This window comes from Pezoporus occidentalis, unplaced genomic scaffold (assembly GCF_034315485.1).
Source record: "Pezoporus occidentalis ecotype Australia unplaced genomic scaffold, CSIRO_AGI_Poc_V1 ctg175, whole genome shotgun sequence".
NCBI lineage: Eukaryota > Metazoa > Chordata > Aves > Psittaciformes > Psittacidae > Pezoporus > Pezoporus occidentalis.
The window spans coordinates 1,582,309-1,598,152 of NW_026913586.1; the positions used below are offsets into that span (position 1 = coordinate 1,582,309).

The 15,844-nt window shown below is 40.7% G+C and overlaps 1 protein-coding gene across 10 annotated transcripts in view; it reads right to left on the bottom strand.

Moving 5' to 3' along the window:
- Positions 1-15,844, bottom strand: part of MAP4K3 (mitogen-activated protein kinase kinase kinase kinase 3) — an 80,613-nt gene that overhangs the window by 61,545 nt on the left and 3,224 nt on the right. For 9 of the 10 annotated variants that reach the window (XM_062614394.1, XM_062614392.1, XM_062614390.1 and 6 more), the window contains exons 2-3: positions 8,711-8,768; positions 5,975-6,065 (exon numbers count right to left, since the gene is read on the bottom strand). In XM_062614394.1, coding sequence (XP_062470378.1) covers positions 5,975-6,065; positions 8,711-8,768 — 149 coding nt within the window. Of the gene's footprint in view, positions 1-5,974; positions 6,066-8,710; positions 8,769-15,844 lie in introns of those variants that run through there. The other variant, XM_062614395.1, reaches the window with a different exon arrangement.

A 15,844-nucleotide genomic window follows, 5' to 3' on the forward strand; every position in this document is an offset into this window, starting at 1 on the left:
GTCAGAAGACTCAAATACTATAAAGCACAACATAAAGCTTTCTATTATGCAAAGTACAAGTCAAATAATGAATATAAGTTAAACTTGACATGATAATTCACTGTCAAAAGAGTAGCTAATGAAATACTCAAAATATATGAGGGTTTATTGGAGTAACAGGAACAGTATTAGTGCACACTGATTTTTGTTCAAGACCTACTATGAAAGTGAAATATACTTTCACTGAGGAGAAAGCAAACAGATGTGGGTTCATATTTCTTCCTCATTTTTACTTCTCTCCAACTTTTTTTCAGAGCAGAGGAATTAAAACAAACAAAAAAAGGAACCCCAAACAAAAAGCTGTAGGGATCTCTCTCAACAAATGGAGTGAAATTCTAGTGCTTTAGTCAAAGCTAGGCAGAGTGGAGCCCTTGGTGTAGCTAAGGGACTTCACAGCTGAAGACTTTTCCCTTAAAAATACCTATGGACATTTTCAGTGGCAGGAGTCAGAAGGAAGTTCTTTAGGTTTCTCTTACTAAGGTGATCAGTTTGACTCACTGTATCTCCATAAAAAGTGCTCTCCAAGAACAGACAACAGGCTGAAGGATTCAAAGGTATCTTCCATTATGGACCCTGAATTCTATTTTTGCTTGGTATTTTTCACTGGTAAGACAGATGTACCACATGCAGCTGCAGAAAAGTATTTTGGAGAGCAGGAAATGTAGGACTTGCCTAAACATTCTTGGCCATCAAAACATGCAGGAAAGAGAGATCACATACAATCACCAGACTGGGACACAGAACAACCAAAGGAAAGACTAGTGACTGCTCTGCAGCTTGCCCATGAGCCCTGATCTTTGATTTCTTGCATTCATAGCGTTCTGTTCAGAATAACAGAGACACCCTTGTGGCCAACATCCATGGAAGTGTTTTGCGAGGCAATGGTGTAAGTGCTGAGCCTATTTCCTGAGCTGCAAATTTCAAGTATTTCTACCAGCAGATAACAGCTAGAATAGCTGCTTCTACAAGGAAGAACTGTCTTTCTTGGATGTTCTCCCCTTTTATGTCCACATTCTACATGGTCCTCCAAGCTATACGCTGGGTGCTTCCTCTAGTGATGGGAAAGATATTGTCCAGGCATTACAGAGGTTTGAAGCAATGGGGGTCCCTGGCTGTTAACTCCATACATTTCTAGCGGTTAATTAAACCATTACTTAATATGAAGTCCTTTTACTGAAATAACTGATCAAAGGGAGACAGAGAGGCAGTATGGCCACCTGTGAAAGAAAACAGAATTAACAATGGCAACAGGGAAACATGAGTGAGAAAGAAGCACTGAAGAGACAGACATTCACAAGCCCCTTGTTTATCCCCCACAGTTATCAGGGGTCAGGGACACTTCTGGAGGCACTGGGCTCATGAAGGCCACTCTTTCCCATGTGGCTGCATCCTGTTTGACGCCAACAGCAGCACAGCATAGAAGTGGAAAAAAGCCAGGAGCATCCCAGCAGCCTTGGGACAGCAGCAGAGCACCCAAAAAGAAACAGAAAGTAGGTAAGCATTGTAATTCACACCTTTGCTTACTGGGCATTAACTTCCCAGTGTGGAAAAGCTCTACAGAAAAGGAAGAAAAAAGACTGCATTTTTAATTCCCTATCTAGCTTTTTATTACTATGTCTTAAGTGCTCTGAGGCAGGTGAAGATCCATGTAATCAGCAGTAAGTGTATACAGTTGTCTGCAGAACATATGGTGAGTACAACAACAAAACAGAGGCAGGATCAACAGTACTATTTAGTGTCTGCAAGTTAACAGCGAGGCAGAAATCTGACTGTTGAAAAATCCCTATGTAAACAAAAGCAAAGAGTGGGGCACAATATGCTGATAAGTGCCAAGTATGGGATGATGGTATTTTTCTTACTGTTCTTAGCACTGAAAAATACTTAGAAAACAAAAGGTCAGACAACAGAGGCCTCAAAGACAGCCATTCAGTTGTTCAAACCAAAGAGAAGCACTACACAAAAGAAAGAGGAGGGGACCAAGCAAGGACACAAAAAAGTGCCAAAATATATACTTTATTTTCTATAAAATTAATTCAGGGTCTACAAAGGTAGATTTTGATACTCAGAGACAGGAGGAAAACTTTTTTTAAAGAAAAAGCACCCCCAGCTGAACACAGCATCATGAGAAGAGGCACTGTTTCAATCTAAAAAAATTTCAGGAAAGCTGAATGCAAAAGTGTTTGTTCACAGTCTCTGCGCATGAAATCTTAAGAAGTCATGAGAAACAGCTTTTTATTAGTAAATACTAAGCAATCTGTTCCCACTTTGACTGAAGAAGCAGCTGGTAAGACAGTGCTTCCAACAATGCAAATAATCTCACCTCCAGAAACAAACACAAATGGAACCATCACATTCTGGTCAGAAGTTCGTGTGTTAGAAATACAGCTCAGGGTAACTGCAACAGCACTGCAGAGCCCCAGCCTTCCCCCTCTGCTGTTCCTCACTTACTACTTCTAAGTTTGTCTTCTGAAAAGGTTTATAACAATGTCTTTCAGTTTTGTGGAACACACCAGGCAATGTCAGACATCAAGAAAATGCCGACACAACTTCCTTCCCACTACTGCAGACAGGTACAAATAAAGTCATCACACCTTAACACACAAAAAGATGCTCTCTTCCCAAAAGAAAGGAAGGCTTTGAGGTTGGGAGGAAGATTAAGGAGGTGCAACAGGAAGTTGGGACACCATATGATCCCAGCCATACAACTTTCAGATACATAGCATCCATTTAAGAAGCTTAATCACCACAACATGGGAACTCCCAAATACTGCCTTTAGGAAATCATAGAATGGTTTGGGTTGGAAGGGACCTTAAAGCTCATCCAGTTCCAACCCCCTTCCACTAGACCAGGTTGCTCCAAGACCCATCCAAAATGGCCTTGAACACTGCCAGGGATGGGGCAGCCACAGCTTCTCTGGGCAACCTGTGCCAGGGCCTCATCACCCTCACAGGGAAGAACTTTTTCCTAATGTCTAATCTAAATATCCCCTCTGTCAGTTTAAAGCCATTCCCCCTTGTACTGTCCCTACATACCCTTGCAAAATTCTCTCTCCAGACTTCTTGTGGGCCCACTTTAGGTATTGGATCATTAGATCCTTTGCAAACTTCACCACCTTACAACCTGCATGCAGCTGTCAGACAGACTAGTAACTCAACAAATTCTCAAAAACTTTAATATGACTTTAGGGTATGAAGCACTATTAAGAATTGACTGTTCATGCACAAGAAGCAGCCTGCCAGTACTGCACAGAAGGAAGCAATATACAGTTTATGTTAACCTTCAGATTAACCTTAAACATTCAAAGGTGAAATGCAGACACTCCTAGTTTGGAATGCCAAGACCCTACATGTACACACACTCTATCTGTATGCACACCCACACAAACTTGCACATAATGCAGCTCCCATACCAGCTCAGTGTTAATAAAAAGCATTCAAGCTGCCAAGACAAGCACCCTTCAAGGTATGGGATGCCAGAACAGCATGGCTTGTTGGTTTTAAGTTCAGACTTTGATCCCTTCCTGCACATGTATATACAAAAATGTTAAGCAGTACATTATCACATACTCCAGGCCCCACTGAGCATAGCATGCAGATGGTGTTCCTCTAATGGGCTAGTCAATGGCTTACTTTCCTCTTCATTCTCATACCTTCAGTGCATTTCCACTTAATCTTCTCCTGAAAATACATTTACTCTTAGAAATTTCCTTCATGCTCCACACTAAACTATGTCTGTGAAGGACTAATATGACCAGCTTTTCCATTACAGACCTTCTAAATGACTATAAAGCAAATATAGTTCAAAACACAGATTCTATTGACCTGAATCACAACTGTCAGTACACAATACCTTCATTCACCAGACAAAAGCTAACAAGTATTAAGAAAGATGCAATGAATCCCATCAGTGATAAAACATCATTTCAGTGAGCATTCAGAGCTACTGGGGACACTGAATTAGACTGGAAGAAGAAACTCCTGAAGTCTGCTAAGCTTCTGCATGAGACCTCAGCTTGTCTAGCATTTATTCCCAGGACTTTCTCTCTCCCCCAACACTGCCTCCAAGTTCTGGCACACTCAACTTGTCCAATATCAGTTTGCTCCAACTATGCAGGCGTTCAGCACTGAGGTCACCAAGAGCACCACAAAGTGCTCCACACGCCATTTCAACATCCTGCCCCAGAGCAAAACAAGGAACACACAACAACAGCTCCCTAAGCAAGCCAGAGAGCACGTTAGCTTTTCTCTAGCTCTGCAAATGTACACCAAATCAGGCACTGATGGCTAGAAAAGAAACAGTAACTGTATTTCCTAAGCTCTGATCCAGAAGGAATGTAAAAGAAATGCAGTACTTTATAAGATAACTTGGTCACATTTGACAGGATTTTTAAAAATAAAAGATGAGATGCACTCCAAATACAAGAGCCAAATTGTGCCCTAAATTCCTGCTTCAAAGATGGTAATTTTTTTGTTGAAAGGCTTTAATGCACCAAGATTTTTTCATGTGAAAATACTTCCTATATCTTTCCATCCCCAAACCAAAAGCACTTGGCCTATATTGCTGAAAAGCTTTTGGCTGCTGCAGCAGATAGCCATCATGGAGAGTTTCATCTGGAGCTGCTGAAGTCTAATATGCATATGAGTAACTCAGCTTGGTGTCTTCCCATTATGAACAGGGTCTAGCAACCTTCACAACCCACACAGACCCATAGAACTGTAGAATGGCTTGGGTTGGAAGGGACCTTAAAGCTCATCCAGTTCCAACCCCCTGCCACAGGCAGGGACACCTTCTACTGGACCAGGTTGCTCCAAGCCCCATCCAATCTGTCCTTGAACACTGCCAGGGATGGGGAATCCACACAGCTACCATGTCCTACCTATGCTGTTCCCATGCAGACAGAAGATATGCAAATATCTGACAGGAACAAGAAGCCTCTGCCATAAAGAGCATCATGACTTTTTAGAGTCTTTTACAAGCTTTTGATTACATTGCATGATATGCCTAAAATTATGACACAAGGTTCACAAAATGCAGCATTAAAAGTTCTAGTCCTTGAATATTAAGCAATTGCTATATCTAGCATAAAACATTCGTCAGGATGTATTAAAAAGAATTATAATAGCAAATGTTATTAGAAACTACCTATCAACCTTCTCAATAATGAGGCTTTGTATGTAGTTTACTTTTTACAAAGTTAAGCACAGTATCTTACAAAAGGAATTACACAAAAGAATGAGACAGAACAATCTACATATACTAAGTGTTCTAAACAACTCTACAGCTCAAGAGAAAAAAAGGAGTTTAAATATCAATCATTTCTAGATTTCAAAACAAAACCAAACCACAAATCACCAGCGGGCTTTTTGAAGGCTGCAGTTTACATTCTAAGGTATTTCAATATGAAATTGTCCTTAGAGCTTAACACAGCACTACTACTCTTGAGCAAGGAAAAACCCAACTGTTTTTGCCCCTCCTTATTTGTCTATATCATTCAATTTTGAATTCTTAAGTTTACATGACAAGAGTTAGAACATTTCTGAGAACTCTATCTGTATTATACCATACTTACACCTCCCAAAGTTTTGCAAATTTGACATTTTACTGAAACAGATTTAAAAGACACTGTATACACAGATTCTTTCTTCATACTTGCGCTTAATTTTCCATTTATGTATTAAATTCAAAGCTTTTAAATGACAACTCATTTCCAAGGACATGTGACCACATGGTCACTGAAGGACTGTGCAAAGAGAAACAATTTCTAGACAGACACTGTAATAAACAGAACAGATTTTAAGGTAAATTAAAAAAATATATATACAAGTGGATAATACTTATTTGGTAAATTAAGTTTTGCCTAAGTCACCTTACAGACCCATTCTTTACAAGGAGATAGAAAGGCATTTTTAAGCAATCAAAAGAAACAAACTGTACCTGAGATAGCTGCCAAAATAAGCAACAATGTTTGGATGTTTACAGTCTTTCATCATAATGATTTCCTGCTGTACAACAGCAAAATCTTCTCCTGAAAAGCAGAAGAATGAATATTTTCATCAGCCTGGTTCATACCCACACCTCAACTAGACTTTCAGTACAAGTTTATAAAATAAACATTTTGAGTAATTAAAATTTATCTGCATGTTTCACAGGCATAAAAAGCAGCTGCAAGTCAATATTTATTAGCAAGGCCTTAGCAGTAAGCACCTATATTCTTAAGAAGTTTCATTCTGGGCCAGACAGACCTCACATCTGCTATCTGATACCTCTGGTCATAGCTCTTTCTAAAGTCTTTATTCCCCCCCCCCCCCCCCCCCGAGACCCAACTGTGTCCATCTGCATACGTCCTGTCAATAGCCCAGGTTCTTAAAAACTTTGCTATTTTTGGCCACATGTCCAACACCCATTAGATCATCTTCCTGAGCAAAAAGCCCCATTCAATAGTAGGCTGCTGCTGCAACTCCTTGGTAAACTTGGTAAGCACATGAATTTACAGACTGCGTATATCCAAATAAAACACTGACACAGATGTGGCATTTACCACATTTACTATTTGGTACCTCCATTGTCCCTGTACTTCTACAAAAGGTTCTTACCAGATGCGTATGCTGAGAAAATCATGTATGAAATTGAAAAGCCAGAGACATTTTTGGTTTGGGAGTGTGAGGCAGGGGTTTTATAGGAAAGTTAAAAAGAGAAGATGAGAAATACCAAATGTAAGAGAATGACAGAAACAGGTATTTGACAGCATTTTTAATTAGGAAATACATGTCAAGTGCTCTTTTGCAGTTCAGTATCTTAACACAGGGACTCCCCTGAAATGTCTTAGGCCATAAGAGCATGTAGTAGTGAGTTAGGTATATTATTTACAAAGTTCTTATGATGTTTGTTTAGTTACTAGACATACAAGATTCACAAAAATGAAGTCATTCCCACTAATGAACTGCCACTCAAGGACTTCATAGGTAAAGTAAGCCTGAAGGCCTAAAATAACTGTTTAACTTAATGAATAACTTCAAAGACTCTTTAAGCAAGTGGGGGGGGGGGGGGGGGGGACACCAAGAAATTTCAACATATGTCAAAATTCTCCTTTAGGTGTACTGCTGTGGCACACTTCAGCGTAACTCAAAAGAGCTTTTAAACCAGAAGCCAAAGCTATTGTCTAGAAAGTTGAATACAGACACTAGGCTCATAAATATGAGTTGTTTCAACTCAAAAATCACTTCTCAAATACAGCTGTTAATGTCAAATATAACACAACAACGTCCAACAGAACTGGTCAAGCTATTACCTAAGAAAACATGTTTTATGTTTCTCCCAAGACATCAACATACTGGTGACCCTATCCATGTGGTACTTTCTAAACCAGAAATCTGATATTCACAGGGTTTTTTTAACTGATAGCAAATCTCAAACCACAAGCTGCAAATTAACATCACAACAGGCTGTCTACTATCCGTGGTATTTTGCTGATGGCTTACTGTATCCTGGCTAGACCTGTAAATATGCAAACGCTGAAGAGCAAAGTAGAAATCATCTTCCTCTGTGACAGGACAAGGTTTCTCCATTATTTGACCAGGGTATTATTAAATTAGCATAATATTACTATTAAATTAGCATCAACTTTATAGGAAGTGCCTAACATTACTAACCTTTAATCTTCACGCTCTCCCCCAGTCTGCAAAACTTGCAAAGAAAGCCAGTGCCACAGCTGTGGAATGCGGACGCTGACTTTATGAGGCTGAGTCAAGCCTCTACCGCAACTGGAAGCAACAACTACAAAGAGACACTGAGCTCACTGAGCAAGCAGAGGGTAGCTGAAGTGCATTCTCTGTGGACTTTCTTTAGCATCCAAAGGCTGCCAAAAATATTTAACTGCAAGATACCAGTTGTTATCCCCATCAGCACAGCTTGAGGGCAAGTTATCCCAGCTGCAGTGCATCCCCAGGCTCTGCTCACAGCTCAGCTAAATCACACAGCACGATTCTCCAAGCACAACCTATGTGACACACTACTTTCTTTCCTGCATTAGCTCCCACTACATCTTGAAATGGAACACAAACAGTTACAAGTTAAACAAGAAGTCTGGACATTTTACTTCTGAGATGACTGCACTGTAATTCAACAAGGCTAGCCACAGTGACAGAACAGAAATTGCAGGCTGATATCTGTAGGGCGCATGTGTTTTGTGAAATCACAACACCAGCACAGCTCAAGTGCACCTCTAGCATACAGTGAGTCTTAACCAAAGTCTCTAAGAGAATTTCAGGAAATTTACTCAACTCCCAGATACTAGTGCTCAGCTATTATTTCACCCTTCCTTCTCATTTCTCCCCCTATGCTCTCTCCAGGTAAGTCCTTTTCTGCCCTGCTGCCTTCCTCACTTCTTTTGCTCTATACAGGGTTTTGTATCGCATCAAATGTAAACATAGTACTTTAAGACCAAAATAGCCAACATTCTGAAATTCTAATCAGCTTCCCTTTAACCAATCACACTTTTTCCCCTTACATCTTGCCTGCCATGCTTAGGGTTTTTTTAGAACAGTGTATTTTGTCCCCATTTAAAAGGCAAAAAATTATCCCTTCTTTCAATAAGGATTCAATTTTGTACAACCGTATTTGAGGCACAGAAATATTTTACTTCTGTGGCCTGTACAGTTAAGTAACACTTACCTGGTTCTAGTTTTATTACTTTAATTGCCGCCAGCTCACCCGTGTTCACATTTCGAGCCTACAAAAAAAGTAAAATAAAAAATTTAACTTTAGAGAGCAGAACACAGTAACCAGCTCTGCATTCTCAATGTTCTCTGACAACACAGAGTCCAAGAGCAACTGAGATACACAAGGGTCTAAAACAGTGAAACCACTTGCTGGTTTGAGACGTTTCTTGGTTGTCTGGGTTTTTTTTAAGCATAAGCTTCCTCAGGAGAAGCCAATAAATTAAAACACCTTGTATTAAATTAAAACACATTTCATACAAGGTTAGATTCGCCCTCCCCCCAATACACCATGCATTTATTTTTATTTGGCTTACAGCTTTTATTTTTATAAGCACCATTTTTGAGTTATAGTATATCCAAAATGCTTATTTAAAATAATCCATGTCTGTGCTTAATGACGGTGAACCAAATTGTAAGAATTCTGTAGCTAGCAGGCTATTCTCCAACGCACATTCGTAGGAAGCACTCTTCCAACAAAACCTGGATTTATTTTCTAACGACAAAGAAAGCCCTCTCAAAAAAACCCACTACCAACACCAAAAAAGAAACCAAAATCACAAACCAAAAAAACCCCAACCAACCACAAAAACATTAGGCAGCTGTTTTTTCAGAGCTCTGAAGCTTTAAGTATGCTCAGGAAACCCTACACTGCCACACAACAGTCCAAAATTATGCAAGTCTTCAACCACACTGTACTTCCCTGTTAAAACCCATAAACAAACCGATCACAAAGATACTGACTGTGAAGCAGTTATAACATACACACATCTCACAGCAGACAAGCAATGCCCAGGGTGCATCAAGTGCTGCACCCTTCAGCGTATATGACTGCTTCCAAGATTCCCATGAGAGCAACGCAACGCTTCCTGCAAATTTCATTATGTGCCCCTTGGTCCTTGCTTTCCACTAGTGTCAGCATCCTCCCCTTGCTGCAAGGGTGGGAAGAAAACAAGCCAGCAACAAAGGAGTTAGAAAGCATTCCCCTGGCATGTGCAGCAGCTCTGTGGCCAACTTCAGCTATTACTCAGCAGCTTAACTGCATTTTGTATGGTGCTCTGTCATGCAAAAGCCTGCATTCTACTGAGTAACCAAGGAAATTTTTAACAAGCCATTAAGAAGCAATATAAATTATGATATAATGATTTCTCTTCTAGAATCGTCGCACTTGATTACTGACTGAAAACCAGGAAGCCATTTGGCCAGTGCTTTCAGATACTTCTGTGCCTCTGCACCCAGCCATGGAGAGAGAGCAGCAAAGATGCTCCCCAGCACCAAAGCAGCAGCTCCTGAAGGATGCTCTGCTACAACCTCTCCTGTCCTCAGGGAAGTCTTGGTACCCAATGCACTGTGCTGGACCACTAATGCACTGCATGCCATGCCCACTCTATCCCCTACACAGAGCACAGAAGGTGAGACCAATCCTGCTTTTGCTTACTCCCCTCATCCGCTTTCAAACCAAAAAAGGCCAGAATTACAGAACTTAAGATACAGACAGGTGCCCACCCTTTATGCTGCTAATGGTGTCACTGAAGTCACTGTAGGAGCTCAGGGGCTCAAACTTTTTGTTGACTGGCCTGAGACTCACCAAATACTGTAAGGTATCAATTCTTAACATAGCAGCTTAACAGCTGCTTGTGAAACCCCAAGTAGAGCGAAAAAAAACTCCTTAGACTACAAAAAATAGCCAGCAATACAATCTGGAAATAAGTACAGTATATATTCCTGTGTTTAGAGATCTACCAAGCTCACTCCTAGCACAGCCTATTTCAAACCTCTCACTGTTCCTTGGTGTGGCGATGCTCTTCTGCAGTACTGGGAGTACTGGCATTTGCAAATAATTTGCAGGCAGATGGTTATGGATAGATCTTGAGACCAGTGGGAATTCTATAAAAATCAAGGAGTAGTCCAAACTTCATAAACTGTGGAAATGAACAGTTAAAAAAAAATAAATGAATTTTCTCTGGCAGCTCTCCCTGGAAGTCATTATTTGCCCACCCCAATGACACAGCAGTGTCTCCATTCATCACTGTGTGATGGAAAAAAAGACACAAAGAACAGGAGTTCCTTTTATCTGTACCAGAGAACGAAGGCAACATATGAGAAAGTGGCATCATTGAAGCATGAATTAGGATTTTTATTCCTTATTTCTTTTTCCAGCACATGCTTCCCATAGTGAGAAACAAAAACAGAGGCAAGATGTTCATTAATCAAAGGTCAACATTTTTTAGCCTCCAGGATTAATAAGAAAAATTACTGAAGCTTAATGAAGACTCATGAGGGAGTCTTGATATCTGAAGACATGGTTTGGGTCTACTTGTCCTAATAAGGTAATCAGTGAGAAAAAAACTGCAGTGGATACACGTGAGGACATCCTGAAGTTACTCATCCGGCATGCAGCTGGGATGTGCAAGCCAAGCTGGAAGAAGCTGACAGGCTTCAGGGACATTGCTAGTCCAGCAAAAAAAGTTTGTTTGTTTTTTTATTACTATTTTAACAATATTGTGCCCAGGTGTCAGGAACTTGTTTCTCTGACTATGGCTTTATATGTCACTGCACTGCGCAGAGTGCAATGGCAACTAAAGCAAGAGAGAAGATGGTTAGGAGCTAGTGACAATTTTGGAATGTCTGATTAAAAGACATGAGAATACTCACCACAAAGTCTTATGTGCTGGTGATGCCAAGAAACTATCAGCAGTAGCCAGAGCAGGACATACAACATCCTAGCCAAAGGAACAGAGTCCAAGCAGCAGGCAGCCTTGCCAAACCTGCGCTCTTCACACCTCATGGCTGATTCACGCCCCTCCCATCGCAAAGGGATTTCATCTTCAATGTTATGTCAAAAGAACTGTTCAGGATTATGGGCAGGGAAGCACAAATGCTATCTTTTCACCTCTAGCTTAGGCATTTCTTCTTTTCCTCAAGAACAGCAGTAGTGGGACTCTTTGGGCAGCTGGCCATTCTCTGCAACAGTACCTGCCGGGGCTCATGAAAGCCAGAAAGGAGGAACAAAACCTGATTTAATGCAGGTCATCAGTGCCTCCAGGAACAGCAGGCTAACAACTGCTTGAGGGCATGAATTGCTGCTTAAGAAAACATGACTTGAAGTTGACAATCTGAGTAAGCTTTCACTTTGCACCCTATTCCATTTGGGTTATCAGCATTAAATGTATCACAAATAAGAGTATGAATTGCCTTTGTTAATTTGAGTATATTAAAAAAAAAAAAAAGATTATTCCGATGGTAGTGACACAAGGGCTCCTTGCAAAGGATAATTATGGCAACCAAGTACCCCTGACAGGTTTTACAAGTTCTCATCGCAAGCCTAGATGAATGGGACTGAGAAAGAAGTATTGTATGTTTTCCAGCATGTGCTGGAGCCAGCGCTGACTCTGAATTTGAGGGTGCTTGTGTACATACCACACAATAGCTCAGTATCTTGAGGACACTGCCTTATGCTTTCATTCAGCATAATCACACTAAAGTTACCAATTACTTACGGGTTTTGAGATTCGAGCATCAATAAGGATTAGGTGGCTGAAGAACAATTTCAAGCAAATATTTTTGAGTTGGCAAATGCAACCAAAAATTTCAAAGTGCCATGTAGGAAAACGCACATTCATTTTTGGTTTCCACTTGCACAATACATGTTCTCTCACCCTTTTTGGTGATGAGGTTAAAAGCAAGAACCAGGAGTTTTTTCCCCCCATCCCTGTTTCCATGCACAGGAGCCTGCAACCAATTCCTTTAAATGCTGATTTCATTATGTCAAAGGGAATGCATTATACAGGTCTTCCAGAAGCACAGATCAGCCTACACCACCTGCATCTACACATGGCCGCTTATTAAATGTATACAGCATTTATACAATGTCTGCTCTGGAAATCCATATAAGAATCCTCATTCCACCAGCAGCTAAAGGAACAATCCTCTTCCAGAGATCCACATTGCCATATCTGGGGAGGCATTTAAAAAGAAAATCCACCAACTGCAAAGTCAAGCTGAAGAAGCACTGCCTAATTCAACAGGAAATAATTATTAGTGTCTCTGTGACAACAGTAGGAGATCAGATCAAAACGCTGTATAAAAACCTGCCACCCACTCGAAATAAGATCTAAAAAAAAAAAAATCCAGGTTTTGTTGTTACTATTATACAAAAATCCATTAACCAAAATGCCTCGCAATTGTAAAGATCATATTACTCTGAAACAGAAAAGGAAAGAGCAATGGGTAGGGCAGTACTTGGATGGGCTCTATTCAGAAACACCAGAGGCAAAGCAAGAGACGTGCATGGTGTGTATCTGAAAAGGAAGGGAAAGAATAAAGGGGGGAGGAAGGCTAATATTCAGTACTGCCCCTTAATGTATGCCACAATAGCAGATTCGTAAGTAGTGCTCTGTGCAGTTGAACCAATACAGACATAAAATCCAAGGAGGTAAATCTCTTGCCAAGTTTGTATTTGTCCTTCAAATGAAAACTACTGATATAAAGCATATAATGCTGCAACAAAAACCAGGCCAAAAAGCAAATCTAAGACAGTAACAACAGGACACTTCTGGTTTTGACTACTTTCTATGTGCATTGTTGAACAAAATGTAGAGCAGCAACTTCTAAACAAGTTGCTACTCATGGGGTAACTGGTCGCAGGGAATAGACAGGCTTCCTGAACTGGACTAGCTCCATTCTTCAGGAAAATGCACTCAAATGGCTTCCCAATCCCCTTGCTTCCAGTCCTACATTCTTCCCCTTCAGCCCCTCTCAAACCCACACAAGTCCCCAGCAGCAGAGTCAACTCTCCAAGCCAGCAGAAACTCACTTGCCCCCTCTTTTTGCTTAGTTTTCTGCCAGCTGAACCAACCACACCAGCCCAGGCACCACAGTGAGTGCCAGAGCTAACACCAGGTAAGCAGCGATAGAGCCAGGAGCAGAGTAGGGAATCACCCCTCTCTGGCAACAGTCAGCTGTTACATCAGTTCAGCTCATCCTACGGAATCAAAACTGCACTTAACAGAAATTGAACTAAGAATTACACTAAAAGTAATAACGTTCCACATTCTGGTAGGAGGCACGATACCAAAACCCAACAGAGCTACAATTTTAGAAAGCAATGTTTTGATAAAGGTGATGTCAAACAAAAAGATCTGAAATGAAGCAAACAAAATCCCCTACACAAGGCACGGATTATCAGTTAATGAAACCACAGTCACAGAAACTATGCCCTGTAGTACTTACTCTGCACAGTAAAATTGGGATGGCAAAACAGCCACCCCTCTCTGCCTGCCTGACAAGCTTCAAAAGGGAATTAAAGCTGAAATTACAGCCTTCAAAAGATAGACATTTATTCCTAGAAAAGTCAAATGGAGCTTCCAGCTGTAAGCTCAGTGAAGCAGAAATGAAGACCAAAGTGCCTGTGAAAAAGCACACAACTAAAAGGCACACTTTCAGTATTTCAGAAGGAGCACAGCTGTAGAAGAATTGAAGTCTTACTGGATCACCCCAGGAAAGAGGAGAGAGCAAGGACACAGACACGGAAAGAAGAGATTTGTCCTTAGGACTCTGCAAAATGGGAGTTTATCAAAATTCAGGTTCAGCTGCCTTGGACACATCCTCTTCCAGCAACACACAGAACCACCATCAGAAACCAGACACTGGATTACGGCTGACAGCAGCAACAGTAACCAGGTGTTCCTCAGAGATGTCCACAGGATCCAAGGGCTTCAGCGCAAAGCAGCTGAGCTGTAGGCACATGACTTCCCTCACCAAAACCAACTCACAAGCCAAAGCGCTAGGGCTTTTTCTTTTTAAAAATGAGATCTCAAGCAAAGTGCACCTTACAGAGTCCTGCATCTTCATCTGTCAACTGTCTGAAGCCATAAATGACAAAAAGCACAAATTACAGAGGACCTGGGACTAGGGATGGTTAGAATGGCAGTTTCATACCAAGAGACACAAAAGTCTTTCTAAATGAGAGATGGAGTAAACACAGAGGAAACTACATTAAGCAATCACCTCATTTAACTCTAGGAGTATTTCCTGAAACTGAACAGGACAGGGCAGGATCTCTTTTTCACCATCAAACAAACATAACTCTTCTACACTTTGCTGACCACCTTACACAATTAAATTCTTTACAATAGTGAAATACAGAAACACAAAGACAGAAGTGACCTGTACTACAGCAGAACTAGTTTTCACCTTTTCTAGTGAGTGTTGCTTTGGACAAGAATATTTGACAGAAACAGAAGGTGACATTCAAGAATTTTCCTGACATGTAACTGCCCTTTTGCTATTAGCTCTAAACTAGACTTTAGATGAAGCTATATTACTTGACAAGCATATTTACTGAGACATAGAAAACAAACCCATATAAATAAAAACGATATGCAACACTCGAGTACTCAGAACACTATTAGCAGGTTGTCTGTGTTTTGTTACAGATGCATCAACCATCTGACAACGTAGTAACTCGATCTCTCCATTCACTTTAGTCTTCTGAGGAGACATCTCTGGACAAGGGAACAGATTTTAAGTCCTGTGTTTTACCTAAATTTCCAATAAGAACTTTGCAACATTAACATTCCAGCTATCTATAGGGGCAATATAGATTCACTGAAAAAAATAATTAAAAAAATCTAAACATCATCTCTCATACCCTCACTGAAAACAGCATTATGTACACTGATCATGTCTCTGGGATACATCAAGAATTAAACAACCCAGATAACACTCCGTCTCCTGCAACCAGCTTGCAGTGGTACCAGTTAGAAGAGACACTTTACTGTTGACTGCATATTTGAGAGCTAATGGCATGAACAAGTTACCCACTACCTCTCCTGTGATGAATTCATTATCATCTTCTCCAAGGCCTCTCTGAACACCAAACTTGGATGGGAGGGCAGATAGTTATAAGGTGTTATTTCAAGCCAAAAATCCATACTTGCAGTGCTCTAGCACACTTCCAGGTACCAGCAAACAGCAGGACTGATATATCTGACCCATACCTCTTCCCTTTGAGTTTCTGTAGTTCAGTCCACACCACAGGCTCTTACTTCAAATTCAAAAAATCTTCAGAGTAAAGACTCTGCCTCTT